We start from the raw sequence: 20070 nt of genomic DNA on the forward strand, positions 1-20070 counted from the left end.
AGAAACCATAAAAAACACAGACACAAATAAAGACAGAAGCTGAGAGAGGAGGGAGCCAGCACCTGGAAAGCAAGATGTTACAGCTGCAGAGGGGGTGGGGGAAGTAGGAGAGCAGAGGCAGGGAAAGGAAACAAAGGCCGAGGAGACAAGGACCAGACCTTTCCCCTCCCACGCCTTCAGCCCGTCCCCAACTGTAAGCAGGAGGGTTCGAGAGGTTTCTCACTCGGTCTTTACCTGCCCCCCATCTCTGCCAGAGTAAGAATCCCCAGTGCCTGTATGGCACGCTCACCACACCAGCTGGCCCCAGCTTTTGCCTTGTGCCCCCACCCTCCTCCACGGGTCACTTGGGTAGCAGCTTGGCATGTCCTCAGGATGTAATGGGTTCCCCTCTTGCACATGCTCATGTGCAGCAGCCCTTGACAACCGGGGCTCCCGCTCCCCTCCAAAGGTAGAGGCTGCCAGGGGGCCCCGCTTCCTCTAACAGACCACGTGCACTCAGCAACCCACCTAAGCACAGACCCCCACACTCGGTCCTGCAAGTTCCCCCGGCTGTCAGTGCCGCATCGATCTCACTAGCTCCGCAGCTCTTTAGGGGAGACAAAGGGGGAGGCAAAACAGCCCGGCTCCGGGCTTGCCCAGCACACGGAAAGGCAACATTCCTGGGAGAAGAGTTATGAGCAATGATGAGCTCATCTGAATGAGGGCCATGCGGGCGTACCCCCTGACACACTGGAGGAAAACAAAAAGCAAGACGCAGTTGTTTAGGAGCGGGGGCGCGGGCGTCCAAACCCCGGAGCCGCACCTTCTGCGGGCCCTGGGCAGAGACAAAGTGGCGCGAGGGTGCGGGAGCTGCTAGGAAAGGGAAGGAAGGGGGCAAGCAGTCCCAGGCTTTGGAGGTGGGAAATAAATAATGTCCAGAAGGGGCTGGCTCTGAAGTGGACCAAATGGCTCTCCTGTCCCATGTTTATGGGGTCATGGACCATTAAACCAGCCAACCTACAGATGTCTTCATAAGACTTTACGAGATTAGGCTGGGGAGACCCTATAACTCAGCAGCAAGAAGGGAAAACGAGAGGGAAGAATTGCAGATAAGAGATGTGGAAACGAGGCCTCAGCCTTCGGGGGGCGGGGGGGGGGGGGCGGTTGCAGTTCAGTGGGAGGAGGTCTGGCTTCTGGAACCTCTCTGGCTTCCTCACCCTACTTTGGTGAGAGTTTCTGCCTGTCTCCATTAGATTGAAAAGCGCATCAGGCTTTTACTAATTAATAATTATAAACTATTATTTAACATACTTTCCTCCTAATCCAACTTCCAGTTGCTACCTACCCCCACCCCACCACGTTCCTGACCCACAATCAGGTCCTCAGAGAAACAGTTTCTTTGGCACTTGTGAAGGAAATCAGAAAAGATAATAAAATAGCTATATTTACAAGCTCACGCACATTGGGATTTTCAAGCCTGATTTAGATGGTCAGTATGGTTTTCCACAAATTTTCATAACCAGGAGCGGACTCTTCTGGGGGTCCCTGGGAGGCTGAAGCTAATATTTACTCTCTGGGCCACTACTATAGCGCTGAGTGCATCCAGAGACCAGGAAGGCAGTCTGAACAGGTTATTAGGGAATAGAATAGGGAACAGGATACATGGTCTCTTATTCCCTCAGGCTTGCGCCACCCTGTGGCGATTTGCAGAAAGTCAGAGACCAACAATCCTCAGGAAAAAAGCCCTTGTTCTGGAAGTCTCGCAGCTCTTTCGGAAAGGCATTTGTGACTAGTTGACATTCCAGGGCCCAAGTTAAGGAAGGGTGTCAGACCCACATCTTCAAAACCACCACTCAGGATCCATATTTGAAAAGCAACCATTTATTAGAACCAATACAAGAGTATGAAAAGAGGGAAAAGAGGGTGGAAGAGGGGGAGAGAATGAGGTCTGCATCAATGTCAGTTGTGGAAACACATAAATTGCCTACTTTTAAACATTTACATTTAAAAGGCGAACATATATATATATCACTTATCCTAAAAAAATAAAAAAAAAAAAAATGAAAAGCAGACATGTTTGGCTGAACTAAAACCAAGAAACACAACCAAAACTCCCCCACAAACCAAAAAGATCCATAGAGAATTCAACTTCCCATTTTTCCACTTAGAAATCTGGCTACCAAGTGTGATGTGTTTTGTGACTCAGGATGGGACAGAGTGCGGAAAGAAGCCCAGCCTCTTGAGTCTCTCGGATCCCATCCTGTGAGAAAGGGCAAGGGCTGCTGGGCCACGGGTGAGTCAACTCCTGGCTACTTGGCAGGAGGCAGGAGGTCAGACTGTGCGCTCTCCACCCTCCAGGACTCCACAGAACCACCTGGTGCCGCCAGCGCTGAGTGAACAAAGTCCACAGAGCGCGGAGAACCGGAATGTGACTGCAGCAAGGGGCCAGGACCTTGTGCTTTTCCATGGGTTACACATCTAGGGCCAAGGAGAGGGGAAAGGAGAAAGAGCCCTGTGGGGAAGAGGAGCTGGCTGAGCCCACATCTGGGCAAGTAGAAATAGTGTCCAAAGTTTTCCCAAACCGGAGGAAAAAGAGGTCAAGGTCAGATTCAGACTGTGGACACTGAGAAAAAGAGGACAAATGAGTACAGTAAGTTGGATGAAGCTTTAAGGAGTATCACTGCCTCATTCTGAGTGTTAAATGTATCTCTAGACAAAAACTTTCCCACAGTGGCTCTTTTTTGGTAGGGGATGGACAAAGTGGTTATGTTTATTGAACCAGCTGGTTCCTATGGAGAGGCGAGGGTGCAGTGATTCCATTCAGGGGGCAATAAAATCAACGCTATAAATTCAGCCCACTGTGTTCATTTTGCTCCTGAGACAGCTGGAGTCTGCTCCAATCCCATGGGGAACAGGACCTTAACACCCAACCTGCAGAAACAAGCAATAGCGTCCCTGCCTCGTGGTTCCCTAATCCAATACTCTTGGGTCTGAAACAGCCTCTCTTCGTGGATGCAAGACATAGAAAATACTAAGTGCCTTCCCCCATGACATCCTAAGTCCGGACTATTAAGACTCCAACATTCACAAAAACACTGTCAACATCTGAACTAGCAGCTTTGATGAGGGGTGGGGGTGGGGGGCAGAGAACTTGCCGAGGTCACTGGCAGTTCCAACCTTGGGACAGCTCAGTGAGGACTAAAGCCCGTGTCAGGCCTAGACTTTAGACTTCGGCTCAAGGCATCCTCCAGCGAGGACCCTACGGTACTCTACCAACTTTGATTTACAATGCCTCACAACACCCCTGTGAGGTAGGTCAGTATCATTAACCCCATTTGACAGATGGGGAACTGAGGCATTGGAAGGAGTGACTTGCCCAAGGTCAGCCATTATGAATCAGTTGAGGAGGTTGGCACACGTAGTCAGCATCCACTCAATTCTTGTTCCACTCCCCAGGGCATTTTACTTCTTAGGGCGCACTTGCAAGCAAAGGAAGTCAGCAGGTACACCTTACACTGCAAACTAGATGATCTCCATCAACCCACAAGTATTAACAGAGGGCCTATTCTTTATCTGGCATAACACAAGGAAGCTTGGAGACACAAACTGCTTCTGAAAGCCACGTGTTAATGGATATTCTGCAAATAAAATTCCATTTCAAGCATTAAGGGCATGAATTCTTTCATAAAGAAATATTCACTTTATCGTGAAGGACTAAGTCACGCTGATTTCCCAGAGTTCTGTGTGAGAACCCCTACTCCTAAATCCTGAAATTCAAGAACAAAACCTCATTTAAACAAGAACCTTGTCCACAGCAGTGATCTTGATCGTGCATGGAGTTGCAAGGTTGGGAGGGGAGAGGGTGGGGGGCAAGATTAGCAACAACAGTGCCGGTGGCAGCAGCAGTCCCTATGGGACGAGGCAGGAGGCAGGGATCCTTCTGCTGCCACTGTCCTTCCCCTCAATGGCCACAAGGCATCTTTCCAACTTTCTGTCCCAGCCCAACCTCAGGAGTTGCAGTATCTTCATGAATGGCTCTCAAAATTAAGGATGTGAATGGTGACCCCTAGTTTTCCATTCAGGGAGAAGGGATAAAGTGTTCTCTAGAACTACTTGTAAGACTCTCGTAATATTCTTTAAAATCCTGACAGGGGCCTAACTTTTTGACAAAAGAAAGCTAAAAGGAAAAGCACTTTCCCCCCTCCTTTGGACTACGGCTGGACTCTGGTAGTAATGATTAAGACCCTTGTCCTAAAACTAGGGGGAAAAAAACTAAATACACAGTCAGTCCTAGCTTTGAATCAAATCCTAAAGCTACTGGAAACTGCAAAACACGGACTTGAGCCTTAAAAGTGCTGTGACACAATTAAACTCTATCTTCTCGGGTCTCCTTAAAGAATCTCCAGGCAGGAAGCCCCTCTTTTCCTCTGTGCCCCCACTCACAGTAGCCAGAGTAGCTGGACTCTTAACATACCTCAGAAGCTCAAAGAATGATTTGCCAACACACATGGTATAATGTCCACCAGGGTTACTCTAATGCCAGGAAGGACCGACCATCCCAAGATCTAAATATACACCTTTTTTTACTCCTGACCAACACTGGACAAGCCCAGGTGATGGTAATATTCAAGACTGATTAAAATGACAATGACAGTTCAGGTTCAGTCTGTTTGGAATTCCTCAAAAAGTGTGATGAACTGGCCACTGGCGCCTAGATCAACTGTGAGGTCATACTTGTCAATGCCAGGGGACACAGACAGCTTTAGCGCGCGCGCACGCTCGCTCTCTCTCACTCACACACAAACAGACTGGCAAGATAAAAAGTTCATTGCATTCAATTTAGCCTAATTTCTTGATAATAGTTTCCTATTAGATTTTCCGATTAATACTGATGGCTCTTACCTAGGCTGTGATAATTAGGTTTTGATCTATTGTGACATTAATGATCACAATCAGTTGACTTTGAAATTGTCTTAATTAATGGCTCTTCCCTCCTCAGCTGCCTCCAGTGCAGGTTCTATCCCCTCCCCCCACCGCCGTGTTTTAACTCTTTCTTACTGATCCCAGAGACAAATAGCAGTGGAGGATCACTTCCCATAAACCAAGATTTTAAGCTATTTTAAAACATTTCTCTGACAGAAGAACAATACGAGATGACGAAATGAGGATCCGGATGAAAAGGCAAGAGAATGTGCTGTCAAGGCATAGAAAAAACTCCATGTTAGAAAACCACCAAAGTCAAGCATGATGTTATAGAGTGGCAATGACAAGTTGAAGTCACTCTAAAAAGACAAGATGAGGTAGTTTACAATTCAAGAAATCCAGCACAAGCACAAAGAAATTAGAATTGTCTTTATGAAGCTATCCAAAGAACCTGCACATTGTAATTTTCCAGAACAGTTACTCTTCATTCCTGGGAATTCTACCAAAGTCAGTCAATTCTCAGTTACCCAGGCAGCGAAAAGTATCTTTTTCTTGTGGTTATACGGTTCAGAACGGAGAATTTTCTTATGGTTAAACTGGTTCTTAACAGGGCTAGGCCTCACCCTCGACTTCCCTAGATTAATTATATCCGAAACTTCAGGGTATGTGCATTTCCAGGACAGAAATCACCACCCTGTAGTGTTAAATAAAACTACACTGCACAGAATACATGGCTCACATGTTAGATGTGCCCCAAGCCTTCTCTGTGGCTAATCTCTTGTCACTGAAAAGTATGTCCTTGTTTCAGAGTTAAAGCCAACCTCACGTTAATTCTTCCAAAAGGGATGAGAAAATGAAAAAGGTGTCAGCAACTCTGATGGCAGTAAGTGTTACAGAACCCACAATAATGTCACCAACACCGAACTGGATATGCAACACAGGTAATACGCTTTCCACAAACAAGGATTCACTAGATCTTAAGAAATACTTTGGCAAAGAGCCTAAAACAGGGATCAAAATGAGGGGTTCTCAATCCCCACTCACCTGTTTTCTCTCTCAGCGACAGCATTTCTAACCAACCTTCAGTTATCCTTATCTTCTGGAATAAAGCAAGTCCTTGTTGTAGTCCATCTATGGCCAGTTAGCTCAGTTCATCCAAGGTCACAGGTCTTTTCCACATATGAATCAACTGTCACCTTCCTACTGCCCCCAAGTCAGAAACATGTCCCCATTTATGGTATTTATTACACTGAACTATTCACAATCAGTTCATCCCACATCAGCATCAAGGTTAAGGCCAGAGACTGCGTCTTCTTGAACTTTGTACCCCCAAGGCCAATAAAATGCTTGTTGAATAAAAAGAATGTTGACGTACACTCAGGTGGCTGGAATATGGACAGTTCAATACAAATCCACTATTATTAATTGGGTGGGGACACTGATTTCTGAGCATATACTCCTGGATGCAACGCTGGTCATATCTCTGTTTTTGAAAACGTAACTGTTACAATTAGCGGTAAAGCCAGCATCAAACTCGAATACACTGGATCCAGACCATTCCTCTCTCCACCCTGCCACAGGTATGCTTACCTGGCGATTCAATTACAAAGGTACAGATCGCAACAGTGTGATTTTTACTCTAAGAATCTAAACCAAAAGGATGGAATCATGGTGCAAAATGAGCTTTTCCTTTGACCTCATTTGTGAGAAACAACTTCCACATTTCAAATCTGATGACACAACCCTTCCTGGGGTTCTCATGGCATTGCGAAGTAGTATTTTAGGCCCTCAAATTCAAACCCTAAGGGCAAAAACTGCTCCCCAGCCCAGACACAAGATAGATCCCTCTGACCCCTGACCGTACCTTAGGTGAGCTAGACTAAATGCCAACCCAACAGAATCACAAGATGAAAATCCCAAGCACCTTCCCAAAAGCCCTAGGATCTGACCTGAACAGATGGAAAATGGCCTCCAGGAGGCCAGCTACAGAACAGAAATGAAGAGAGTTAAGAATAACCTAACTGCCCAAGCTATGGAAACAGGACTAATCTTTCATCACCAATCAAAAGCAGTTCACAGATATGGCTGTAAGACAGCCAAGGACCACCTAGACTTGTGAGCATCAAGGAACACCACCGGCTCAAATGCTCCCTTGAGCAGATGAAAACTGGACTGCAGAGGGAAAATGATACGGCCCTCTCCAGGTTAAAAATGGGTGCTTCCATCAGGACCGATGTTCCTAACAGCTAATCCTAACATGAGGGCATTGGCCCAGAGCTCAGGGCTCAGAAAAGCAGCTACCCTGACCTTGGAAAACTCTGCTGGGCAAGACTCTGCTACTTTCTGTGGAAAGGAAGGTCCTTGAATGTTGATTACAAGAAGAAATTCAGCATCAGAAAGAGGTTTTGAAAGAAGACTAAACACAGGAAAAACATATTTCGAGTACCTGAGACCTAGATGTTTAGGAGTGCTTAGCCCATGGCTACTAACTCTTCTGAGGAGAAAGCCCCATGAAAACAGGTTTCCCTTTGAGGCTGCAATTCTGCAAGGGCCAGCACAGCTACTCAGCACTAACAAATGCCGGGGCACAGGCGGGCATCTGGTTTCCTTTCTGTTGAGGGCTGAAATCAATACTGGCCCCTGGCTCCCTACATTCCTACCGAAGCAGCTGTGGGTAGTCAGGGAAAACAACAAAAATCGTGCTGGCAGCACTCAGTATAAGACCATGATTCAATAAACTGTGAACAGAAAACATGGAGTGAAGAGTAAGGTTTTAAAGGGCTGATGAGTTGTAGATGATACTTCCTTTGTTAAAAGAAAATCAGGTTTTGATGAGTATCTTAAATATTACCTATAACCACGGCAACCACATGCCCCAGGTTTCTCGGGACCAATCTCAGCACAAAATAATTCCATGGTGTTCTTTGTCCAATGCTAGGTCTTGGTCTTAAAAATACTGTCACTGTAGTTTACAGGCCCACTGCTCCTGGGAGGCACACTGGCTACATGGATAAGGGGTGATTTTCTCCACCTGCAAATCAACAGACCCAGATCACCTCCTGAGGGGCTCTGGCCTACTTTTGTCTTATTCTTGTCTACCCTAATTGATATTCTTGGCTCTTTGTAGGACAAATTTGTTTCCTGACCATCCTTTCTTTCTTTTAGATGCCCATCAGATTAAGTACTAAGCAATTATCTAGCACTTGATCTAGACCTTGAATTCTTTCAGAGTAAAGAAAGATGGAGATAAAAACTCCTACCCACTTGAGCTATGGGTTAGGAGTTCTCACCCAATCACATTACCATTCAGAAGGATTTTCCTGGATGACTTAAACCAAAAGCTTCATTGTTCCAGTCTGTCATGTCACTGCAGCAACAGCTGTCTTCTCAACTGTGCAGTATAATTTTTGACATAATTTATACAAGCACACAGAATTCAATCAGCAGCTGAGCAGGAAAGCAATGGTAACAAATGCTATGAATGGGTATATGATTTGCATATTATTCAGCTCATCTGTGGACTGGAGCAATCTATCCATTCCCCCGATTACTCTGAATCATCTAGAAATGGCTGAATGCTCCTGGCCAGACAGCTACATGCTTTAAAAATCAAAAGCAACAACGAAAACAACCTCAATGGCTGGTGAACTCTAGAGTTAAGGCTATTTCAAGCATTTATTCTTAATTCCTCAGCTTTGGACTGGGACACAGATGCTCATAACCCTGCTATTTCCTTACTTTTAGTCTTGTTTCTCTAGCCACCCTCCCCCCCGCCCCCCACCTGAAAGAAAATGGTTAAAGAGAAGTAGGGCATTTCTTGGGGCACAAAGGCAGAAGGATATGGTAATAATCTCTCAATATAATGGCAAAGCAGGAGGAAGCCAAAAGTGAAATCTTTTGCTGAGTAGGGACAGAAGGTTGTGCCAGCATGCTAATGCCAGGGCCTGTCACTCTAAGGTGATAGTCTTCCACAGAAATGCATTTTTAAAAATAAGATACAACAAAGAGTTTGAGGGTGGAAAAAGGGAAGAGTATTATAATACTTTGGGGACTCTTGGTGGCAAATCCAGGAGTCAACAAAGCAGGAAATTTAGGACTATAAACACTATGAATATTTAAAATTTGATGTTGTGGCCATGGCTCCCCTCCAAGAATTCCCCACTGAAAATAATGGCATGGAGGGGACACTTGGGTCCACGGAGAAGTGAGAGTCAGGTCTGAAGCCTCTTTGGTAACAGGAATGCTTTGGGAGGCCACAAAAGTTGGCAGGGCTGGAGGGTGCCTAGCACCTTGGCACAAGCAAGCACCAGGCAGTCACTCACACCTACATAAATATATAGTCCAAATGTGAGGGATGGAAGGAAATAATACATATATACCATATGTGGTAATAAAGACAATTATATCCTACCCCATCATCCTCATGTACTAATAGCTAAAAATCTCCACAGTTAACATTCTTGTCATTGTATGACCGACTACACCACCTTGCAGAAGTAGAATCAAGGATTGCTAAGAAACAAGGCCAAAAGTCCTGGAGCTAAGAGTGCCTTGACAAATTTGAGTGTAAAATTTCAAGTCCTCGAAAGGATGGAGCTATTCTGGGAGGATGAGTGGGGATGAACAACAGAGGGTGGCCCAGAAGACCACACCAGGAACCCTGTATTCTACTGGGTAGAGCTGAATGAGGTTGGGAAAGCCCCAACAGGTAGGCAGTTGCTATTGGCTTTTTAAAAAGATGGGAACATCTTTTCCATCCCAACATCTCAAAACAAAAGCTAGCTGGTCATCAACATGTTCTAAGAACCAAAGCAAGAAACCAAAATTCATCATCATTATAACAAAATCCCCCAATCTAAAAAGCAACTAACCCTGAAAAGATCAAGACTCTAAGATGTTTAAAAAGTTAAAACTCATCTTGAGGTCACAGGGGAGCAGAAGGAAGAGATCAGGGCAAAGGAAAAAATTGTGGGAATTACACACAGTATGTAAATGCCTGGTCTTCACAGAGAGACACTTATCATGAATCAGACCATCAGTTATGTTACAAGAGAACCAATACCAACATTTCTCCTGTGGAGCACAGTGATAAGCACATTTTTTATGGATGTGTTTAGGATAGAACAGGGTGGGCAGAAGGGAGAGGAGGCAGGGAGGTGAATGTATTATATACAAAGAGAAATGACAGAGACCACCCCCTCCTTTAGCTCTTTGCTGTTTCTTTCTCTTTGTTTTCCGCGTCCTCAGGATAGGCATGCCACGTCAGTCTCTCTTCATAAAATGCTATCACAATCTGTGGACATTTTACATTAGCTTCTTTTGCAAGAACCAGGTCTGCTTCATCTGTGTCTTTCCTGGAGAGAGAGAATACAAGACTTAGAAGGAGAGGAAGTAAGAATGAGAGATAATCTATCTAAACCAAGGTTTATGTTGTTATATGGATTTAACAGACTTGATTTCCTCTCCATCTTGATTTCAAGGTGAGAAGGACCCTAACAGCTCAGTATTTTCAAGGAGAAATTCAAGTAAATAAAAATTACCAGGGAGTATCATTTAACTACCACATCAGACAGAAACAGAAGTCTTCAGCTAGAACTTAGATGAAAAACAGAAGGCTTAATCAAAAGGCTGAAAATGAAATTATATAAATTTCGCTCCTGTAATTCTGATTTGTGTGTATGAGCATGTGAGTGAACACACGATCAAACCTACATTCAGTCCTATTGATTATGCACAGATTGATCAACCCAGTTTCTGGATCATCTGAGTGAAAAGGTCTTAACCTTCCTCATCTTGTGGCCTTTTAAACGCTCATTGTCCTTTTGGAGAGAACTATGGATTGGAATAATAAGAAAACAGAAATTTAAGTCAGCAACAGTACTTATACAAGGGAGAATAAAGGAGAATGTAAAATTTAGTCACTAAAATGAAATGTAGGAATTAACTGCAAATCTCAATTATCCAAGTTTACAAAGGCTCTACTACCACGTAGGACAGAAAAACACAGCAAGTCTTAACCAGGATTCCAAATCGAGAAAAAAAATATTTTAAGTTAAAATTCCACCAACACATGAGCAAAGACAACTACCTCCTTTTCTAGAAAACGGAGATATTTAATTCATAGAGGTAAGTATTACAGATGAAAAGAGGAGGGGAAAACACACAGCTCAGAGCAGATACTCAAATTTGGACTGCGGTGGGGGAAAAAAAGCTAGTTAATATGTGAATGTAAATCGTGTAACGCATATGGCTGAGTGGAAAAAGCAGTCAATACAGCTCCTTACTTCTGACAGAGTATAATGATTCTTCAAATCTAGGCTTCTGGGTAATTTACCAGCAAAATTTCGATCAGATAAAATATTAAACCTTTTGATTCTACAACTTTTAAGGTAAATTAGCTTCCTCAGCAGCAATGCGGCATGAAGCCTCTATCTAGAGACCAAGCTTAAATCACAAGCCCAGAATACTTGGAAACAGAGAGGTGGTGAGGGCCACACCATAAATCACCCTGTCTTTAAGAAACCAAATTGAGGGGAAGTAACTACACTTTCCTCTAAGAGACATTCCCTCCACCGGATGAAATAACTTATGCTTTGGCTAGTATTAGTCTTAAAGCTTTTTGTTGAGATTATTTTTCTCTTTTAGACATCATTCAGTTGTTTTGATCCTCAGTGATGGCAGAAAGCCTCACTCAACTCCCATCTCATGGCCACAGGCTCATGGTCTGATGGTAAATGATTCAGAACTGTGTAAATAAATGGTTAGGTCATGTCTACAGGGTTCCTACCTAAAGCTACCTTAGGTATTGGAGCTAATGTAATTTGGCTTAATACCAAAGCTTGGGAATATCTTAAATTCATTCTCGATCATAATTCCCGTTAATACTAATAGGTGATATGAGCCAAAGATCTTTGACAATCAAAATTCTTTGTTGGGGAATACTCGGTCTTCCCTATCTTCCATACAAACTCAAGCCACTGGCAAAGAAACACAATTGTACACTGAGGCCCAATCTCTCTCACCATTTCATTAGGAACATTAAATCGCCACAGGAATCTGTCGCCCCAATGATCTTTTCTGGTTCCAGTCCTCTCTCAAAGCCCCGAGCGATATCATTGCTCTGCTATAAATAGAAGATAAAGAAAGTTTACAGCTTGGAGAAGAGTAAAAAAAAACCCTGTTTCTCAGCTCAACAAAGCACAACCTAAGTTCATTTTGTCACCAATTCAAAGAATTCTTAGAACTTAAGAAATACAATAGTGGGCCAGCCAGTGACAGTGATGCTAAGAGATATTTTTGTAAGAAGATGCAGTTGTCTTTCTAATACTCCTTCACAGGATTAGGAAATGGCCCCCAAAACTCTTTCATATCCCGTAAGACATCCTGAAATCATCATCTAGGAACTCATCTAACCCTGTAATCAAACCTCCTTGATATTATGAATTGACTACCCCTACAATGCTGCTTCCAAGATGATAAACAAGTCCATGCTTACCTGAACTAAACCCTTTTTCGCTTTATAAACTTCAAATATACCACGTCTTAATTTTTTAGACATTTAGTTTAACAGTGACCAATATTTCTAATACTTTTTTTTTTTTTTAACATAGTCCTCTATATGTATGAAAGAACAGCAGTAAGAATGATTCAAGGCAGTACCATAAAACAGCAAATTTCTTTCAGAGCTCACATACTGCAATACCCACATGCTTGGAGAAGAGGGCCTGGTCTATGCCCATCCCCTCCTGAAGGAGAGAACAGAACTGTTCATTAGAGAACAGAACTGGACAGTGATTTAAAACAAACTGATCATTTTCTAGATTACTCAAACTTGGCCAAAATGTAATCATGCAATCAAGACAAGAGTACACCCGACTCAAGGGTGATGGCACTGGTTGCGAGCAAAATGGTGAAATTTTAGACAAACCAGGTAATTTTAAAAACCTTATTATAGAAAATAATGCAAGCTTATCTAGTGGCAACATAAAAAAGATTTAGAAAGACTGCCCAAATGAACTAAATCTCTGATGTCTGATTTTCATAATAAAATCTCTTTGATCTGATATTCACCCTGCTTTTTTCTGAGATACAAAGTATTCAGGATCCAGGTGGTCCCCAAAGATACCAGAACCCACACTGGGAAGGAAATTCCATGCACGGATCAGGGGAGATACTGACTCAAAACACAGCCTCTTTTGGGGGCGCTTAAGGGGAGGAGGTTCCCAGATGTGCACACAGCTGCTCACAGCTGGAATGCTGGCGCACGAACTGAGTCGTAAATCATAGCTGGCGGCTGAAAACAGTTTGCCACATAGGGAGGGAAGGGAAGAAAAATGTTCAAGCTGCTGAAAAGGAGCCGAGGCGAGGAAAATGCTAAAATCATCACACAGGCAGTAATCTTAAATCAGGCATAATGCCGACTAACAAATTTCTTCTGCAGTGGTCTAAAGAAAGAAACGTAATCCCCTCCTGTATCTTTAAAACATACAATCACCTATCTTTCTGGCTGCCTACCTGACAGCCGGGAGCACTGCTGAGAATGCTGTCAGGGGCCCCAGATGAGCATTACAATGTAAGGGACGTGTGGGGGTTGTTTTCAAGGTCAGTGGCATCAGAACCTGGCCTTGGAAGACAACTCTCTATGCTGGCCAGTAGGTCTAAGCCAGATTGTTCCTTTTCAAAAGGACAGAAACCTTACGTTGAGGAAAAACAAACTATATGGCACAAATGGCTAGTCACAAGTCTTACACTGTGCCATTTGGTCTCTTTACTTACCTAGAAAATGAATCAAATGACAAAAAAACAGAATACAAAGGACTAATAAAAAAGGAAAAAAAAAAAAAAAAAAAGAACCAAGTCTTAGCTCCTTAGAGAAGGGAAGGCTTTCTCAAATCCTCATCAGTACACTATACCATAATGATATACACCCCTCACCAGAATAGTTTTAAAAAATAAGGTTGTAAAAAATAAAATTAATCAGGGAAACAAATAAGGAGACAAACACAAACCCAGAGTCCACTTTCACTTGTAGCTTCCAATCTTTCACTCTTATTTTCAATTCTTTTGGAATGCTGATCTCCCATTTTCTCTATCACTTATATATAGGTCTTTGATGCCTAGGGTCCGACCCACAGAAATCTAAATGTAATTGGTCTGGGGTGCATCTTGGGTACTGGATCTTTTCTTTTTTTAAGCCCCCCCCCCCCCCCGGTGATTCTAATATGCAGCCAGGGCTGAGAACTAATGTTCTAGAAAAATGGGTACCAAGTAGAATGAAGATAAATAGAGACGCTTATGGCAGTAATGCTGAAGATTCAGAAGTGGACTTATGCTTTTATTTTATTAAACGTTAAAGGTATGATAGATACATCCTTCACCACAAAAGGCTTCATAACCTTGAAATAAACGAGTGGAAGCTGGTGGGGTGTGTGTGTATGTATGTGTGTGTACACAGATAGATGAAAAAAGAGCGGTAAGAACAGTGCTTATGCTAGTTATTTGAGAGCTGAAGATCAGAAGGATTAAAGCAACTGAATCAAACCAATATTTCATAAACACACTTTCCAAACTGAACAATAAAAAGATTCAAGAGATGAAAATTAATTTATTTGGAATATGTAGAATAAGATCAAAAGAGAAAATACCCATGCCACTGAACTGTACACTTTAAAATAGTTAACTGTATGTTATGCGAATTACACCTCAATTTTAAAAAGTGAGAGAATATAAAAGTTTGAAAATAAGTGCTACCTTTGGAACAAAAGGAAAAAAGTAAAGTAGTAAACATTTTAAAACCCTTTTTGTAGACTTAAAAATGTCAAGTCCCTCCCCATCTAAGATAACCTAGCTGCCTTACTCATGGAAAAGACAGGGAGTGGCTGGCTGCCTGTTTTAGAGGGATTTAATTTTGCCACCTTAATACAATTCAGTGAAACTGCATACAGTATTACATTTCTCACTCAGCCAGGAGGGGGCGCTGTAGTCAATAAACATATCTCCCTGGAAGCTCTTTTGTTCAACAAATTACCTTGCAAACCATCCTTAGAAAAGAAACAACCATAATAAGGCTGGGGGGGGGGGGGGGGGGGGGGCGGCAGGGGGAGGGCGGGCGAGTGGCAAAACAATTGTTTGTGGGGAAAAGGGAAAAGGAAGCTTACCTCTCTCTTTTTTTTGGATTTGATATCATCAGCATTGTTCGAGAAATTGGATTTCCTCTTGTTACTTTCTGACTTCTCCCTGGGTTTGTTATTTTCACCCTCCTTCATCTTCTTATACTTTTTCATAAACTCAGAAATTAGCTCAGGGCAATCCAAATTTTTCTCAGGTTCCCAAGTATTGTGCTCCCTGGGCACAAAGAATGGAAAGAAAAAGAAAAAAAAAAAAAAAAAACGGAAAGAATGAGGGGGAAAAAAAATCGAATGCTTTCTTAAAGACAGGTAGGCAAAACGAAAAAAAAAACCTATACTTAAAAGAGATAATAAATTTGATCCCAGGATCTATCCAAGAGAAATGAAAAAATATATCCACAAAGAAACTTGCACACAATTACTTATAGCAGCATTTTAACAGCCAAAGACAGAAAACAATTCAAATGTCCATCAACTTGTGAACGGATGAATAAATGCAGTATATCTACACATAATAATACTATTCAGCAACAAAAGAAACGCAATACTAATTAATACATGCCACAATATGAAAGAACCTCAAAAATAATAAGCTGAAAGAAACCAGATGCAAAAGGCTATATATTACTGGATTCCATTTATATGAAATGTCTACTAAAGACACACTTAGAGACAAAAAGCAGACCAGTAGTTCCTCGGGGCTGAGGTTTGGGATTAACTACATATGAGTTCAAGGGCATCTGGGGAGATTACGGAAATTCTAAAAGTTGAGTGTGGTAATTAATAGTGGCTACACAACTCTATGAATTTACTAAAATTTGTTGAATTGTACATTTTCAATGAATGAATTTTATGGTATGTAAATTATACCTCAATAAAGCTTTTAAAAACTCAAACATGAATTCTGCTTTTAAGTGGCAAAATGTGATTTCATACCTATGAGAATCCTAAGGAATAACATAGTAAGACCTGCACCCCCAGTTTACACTAACTTTACTAACACTAATTTTACTTATTTTGAAGAAATATCAACAATTATTGAAGGACTGAAAATAATTGTTAAGAAAAAAGGTAGTGACGGCTTCAATCATTAGAATATAGGCAAATGGTAGGAAGACAACTCAGAAGTGGGATTTGGAATGTTTTATTCAATGCTATGGATTCAAGACTACTGTTACTAGTCAAAATACATTTTTATATTAATAAAAAAACCCAAACTGAATAAATGAGTTTAATTAAACTTGGATCATGGGAGTCCCATTAAGAGAAAAACAAACAGTTATTATTCACAAAGTTGTTCTATGTATTCCTGGCATGGGTTTTGGAAAACCAAACTACCAACTGCATCAGAAGCTTATGGAATCAAAGCATGAAATGTACCTACATGGGAAAAACCAGACCAGGCATCCTTTTCACTCCTAGCCAGTGGCAGAAGTTCTTTCGGTTAACAGAGTATTACTAGTTCATATTAAAGTACACCTAAAAATGTATTTTAGTTGTAGGATGATTAATGATTATATGTGAATGAAAATGATTTAAATGTAGAAAATGATTTCTACAATCCTTTCACTGACTTGGGAAAAAATTTAATGTATGCACTATCATTTTAAATATTGTTTTTTAAGGTGTCTTTAGATGGGCATGGTTTGAACACATGCCAGAATAACTTGACTTAAGCAGAATAATGGAAAAATCTGGTATTTACTCTAGATTTAAATAACCTTCTGCAAAAAGAGCTTGAGAATAAGACAAAATGTATTTCAAAATCATCTGAGCTAAAACTAGAAAAGACTCTCCTTCATAGCTCTTCTTTCAGCAAAAAACAAAAAACCACCTCATACAGTAACTTTCCCCCAAATCCACAAACCATATAGCTTACTATCCCAGAAGAAATTAAGACACCAAAAGCAAGAGGCATGCCAACACTGTGACACAACTAGGCAGACATGGGGGGATAGGAGAGAGTCTCTACTGACAGCAAGGCAAGCCGGTCCTGTAATGCTATAATAGGTTTATCTCTTCTCCTACCATATTAGTACTGCTGCTTCTACATCAACCAATTTTCCCCCAAAAGACAGCATGATATAATTTAAAAAGAGCCTGGGCCATCAGGGCCAAGAAATCGGATACTGGATCCTTGTGCCAGCACTTAACCAGTGCCAGATGCTTACACTATCTTCGGCAAATAACTTCGCTAACTTCCTCATCTGTAAACTGAAAACACTTCCAAAGGCTGTTATAAGAATTAAAGAGAACACATGAAGCAAAATCTGACCATTGCCTAACAAGCAGTAGGTAGGTACTTAATTATAGACAATGCTGAAGTGGGCAAAATTTGTTCATCTTTAATGAAATCCTGGGCATTTCTGAGAAAGTAAGGACAATTGCTTTAATCCATCTACCTCAAATTGTCTTCCCCCCTTTAATCTATGTAAGCTACCAGTAGCTCAAATACACATATAGTTTCAAGTACCTTTAAAACGACCAAGAGTTTCCAATGGTGATTCACTGGGCCCAATAAGCACCCTTAAAATCTTTCAGTGTTATTTTCTTTAAAGTTTATTCACTTATTTAAGTAATCTCTATACCCAATGTGTGGCTCAAACTCAGGACCCCAAGAATAAGAGTCGCACACTCCACTAAATGAGCCAGCCAGGCACCCCTCAGTATTATTTTAATTCCTATTCCTTGGTCTGTCCAACTTGTATTTCTCATCTCTAAAGGATGCTGTGATACCATTCCTCTTCAGAAATATGAAGGGCATAATCTGATTGCTGTGCTACCTGTGGTGCGGTGTGCTAGAGATGCTAGGCATCCTGTAGTGCACGAGCTGTCCCATCTAAAATGCCAAAAGTGCTCCAAATGAGAAATGTTGGCTTACGTACGAAATAACCTTAAGTATGTTCTATAGGCTCCTGATTCAGACCTTTGTCCAAAGACACTGTCAAAACTTGAACCTTTTTAGTATCTTGAAGCCCTACACTTTAATGTTAAGATGTTTGGTATGATAACAATTAGCCACAAGCGGCTTCTGAACGCTTGAAATGTGACTAGTCTGAACTGAGATGTGCTATAAAACATACATCAGGTTTTTAAGACTTAGCATAAAAAACAATGTATGATATTTTAATCTTTAGACTATTTAATGTTGAAATAGCATTTTGATACACTGTGTTAGATAAAATTATTAAAATTAATTTCACTTTTTCTTTCTTCCAAGATTTTATTTAAATTCAAGTTTGGTTTTAGGAGTAGAATTTAGTGAATTTCACTCTTCTTTAATGTGGCCACCAAAAAATTTAAAATTACACATGCGGCTTGCATTAGATTTCTATTGGACAGCCACTCCAAGAAGCCTACATCACTTTCTATCAGTTCACTGGGGTTCTGAGAAATCCATTCTTTGTGATCAGGCATCCTGGGAAGGGAATTAATCAGAAATTGAGGCAAAATGTCTAACGATTACACGGCCTCACGTACTTCACCTTTCAAGCTACCTCTTCTGTGCTTCAATATATGTCTAGTTCTATTTCTTGCAAAGAAGAATAATATCCTTTAGCACTTCAGCATAAAGCCAGATACTTCCTAACAGACATTCCAATCAATACCCCAGTATCACTTGTTTTGTTTGTAATGTTTATTTATTTTGAGAGAGAGAGAGAGAAAGTGTGAGCAAGGGAAGGGCAGAGAGAGAGGGAGAGAGAAAATTCCAAGCAGGCTCCACACTCAGAGTGAAGCCTGACACAGAGCTCAATCTCATGACCATGAGATCATGACCTGAGCCAAAATCAAGAGTCAGATGCTTAACTGAGCCACCCAGGTGCCCCACTTCGGTATCATTCTTAAAGCTCATGGATTAAAGGGGAGCCTGGGTGGATCAGTTGGTTGAGCATCTGATTTCGGCTGAGGTCATGGGCTCAGGTCATGATCTCACAGCTCGTGAGTTCCAGCCCCGCGTCGGGCTCTGTACTGACAGCCCAGAGCCTGGAGCCTGCTTCAGATTCTGTGTCTCCCTCTCTCTGCCCCTAACCCACTCGCATTCTGTCTTTGTCTCTCTCAAAAATAAATAAACATTAAAAAAAAAAAAGGGCGGGGATGGGGGGTGATAGGTTTAGGTCTTAAAAACAAAACAAAAAAAACAAAAAAAAACAAAAAACAAAAAGAAAAAACAAACACACACAAAACAAAACAAACCCCCAAAAACCAAGACTGATAAAGTATATTATTAATTGCAGAAACTAGGGCAATGTGTATCTGAGTGTTCACTCCATTTCTTTTGCTTCAGCTGTACATTTTAAATTAAAACAAAAAAGGGCGCCCGAGTGGCTCAGTTGGTTGAGCGTCCGACTTCGGCTCAGGTCATGATTTCGCGGTCTGTGAGTTTGAGCCCTGCATCGGGCTCTGTGCTGACGGCTCGGAACCTGGAGCCTGCTTCAGATTCTGTGCCTCCCTCTTCTCTGCCCCTCCCCCGCTCATGCTCTGTCTCTCTCTGTCAAAAATAAATAAACATTAAAAAAAATTTTTTTTTTAAATGAAATTAAAACAAAAATAAATATTGGCCCATGTGGGGGGAAATGTGGCCTCAGACTTAAGTTTCCCATTAAGATAAATCCTTCATCCTAGGTCACTTCTGAGATTCAAGGATCATTTTGAGAAACTAGGCTATGGGGTGGACAACTTCTGCTTAAACATATATATTTTAGATTAGTTATATTCAAAAGAATAGTAACAGTAACAATTTTTAGTTATTTATTTTTTAACGTTTATTTTTGAAAGAGGGCATGAGTGCGGGGGGGGGAGTGAGTGTGAGTGTGTCCCAAGCAGGCCCCACACTATCAATGCAGAGTCCAACTCCAGTCTTGAACCCACAAACTGTGAGATCATGACCTGAGCCAAAATCAACAGTCGGATGCTTAACTGACTTGAGCCACCAAGGCACCCCAGTTTATACTTTAAAAAGAAAAAAGAAAGAAAGATTTTATTTTTAAATAATCTCTACACCCAACATGAGGCTCAAATTCACAATCCTCAGATCAAGAGT

At 41.7% G+C, this 20070-nt stretch overlaps 1 protein-coding gene across 6 annotated transcripts in view; it reads right to left on the minus strand.

Annotated features, from left to right (window-relative positions):
- Positions 1-1840: 1840 nt before the first annotated feature.
- CBX5 (chromobox 5) overlaps positions 1841-20070 on the minus strand; it is a 45037-nt gene continuing 26807 nt past the window's right edge. For all 6 annotated transcript variants that reach the window (XM_042946728.1, XM_042946724.1, XM_042946723.1 and 3 more), the window contains 3 exons: positions 15060-15246; positions 11925-12025; positions 1841-10256 (listed from right to left, as the gene is read on the minus strand). In XM_042946728.1, the coding sequence (XP_042802662.1) occupies positions 10106-10256; positions 11925-12025; positions 15060-15246 (439 nt within the window). In that variant the 3' untranslated portion in view covers positions 1841-10105. The remainder of the gene's footprint in view (positions 10257-11924; positions 12026-15059; positions 15247-20070) is intronic.

This window comes from Panthera leo, chromosome B4, assembly GCF_018350215.1.
Source record: "Panthera leo isolate Ple1 chromosome B4, P.leo_Ple1_pat1.1, whole genome shotgun sequence".
Classification (NCBI taxonomy): domain Eukaryota; kingdom Metazoa; phylum Chordata; class Mammalia; order Carnivora; family Felidae; genus Panthera; species Panthera leo.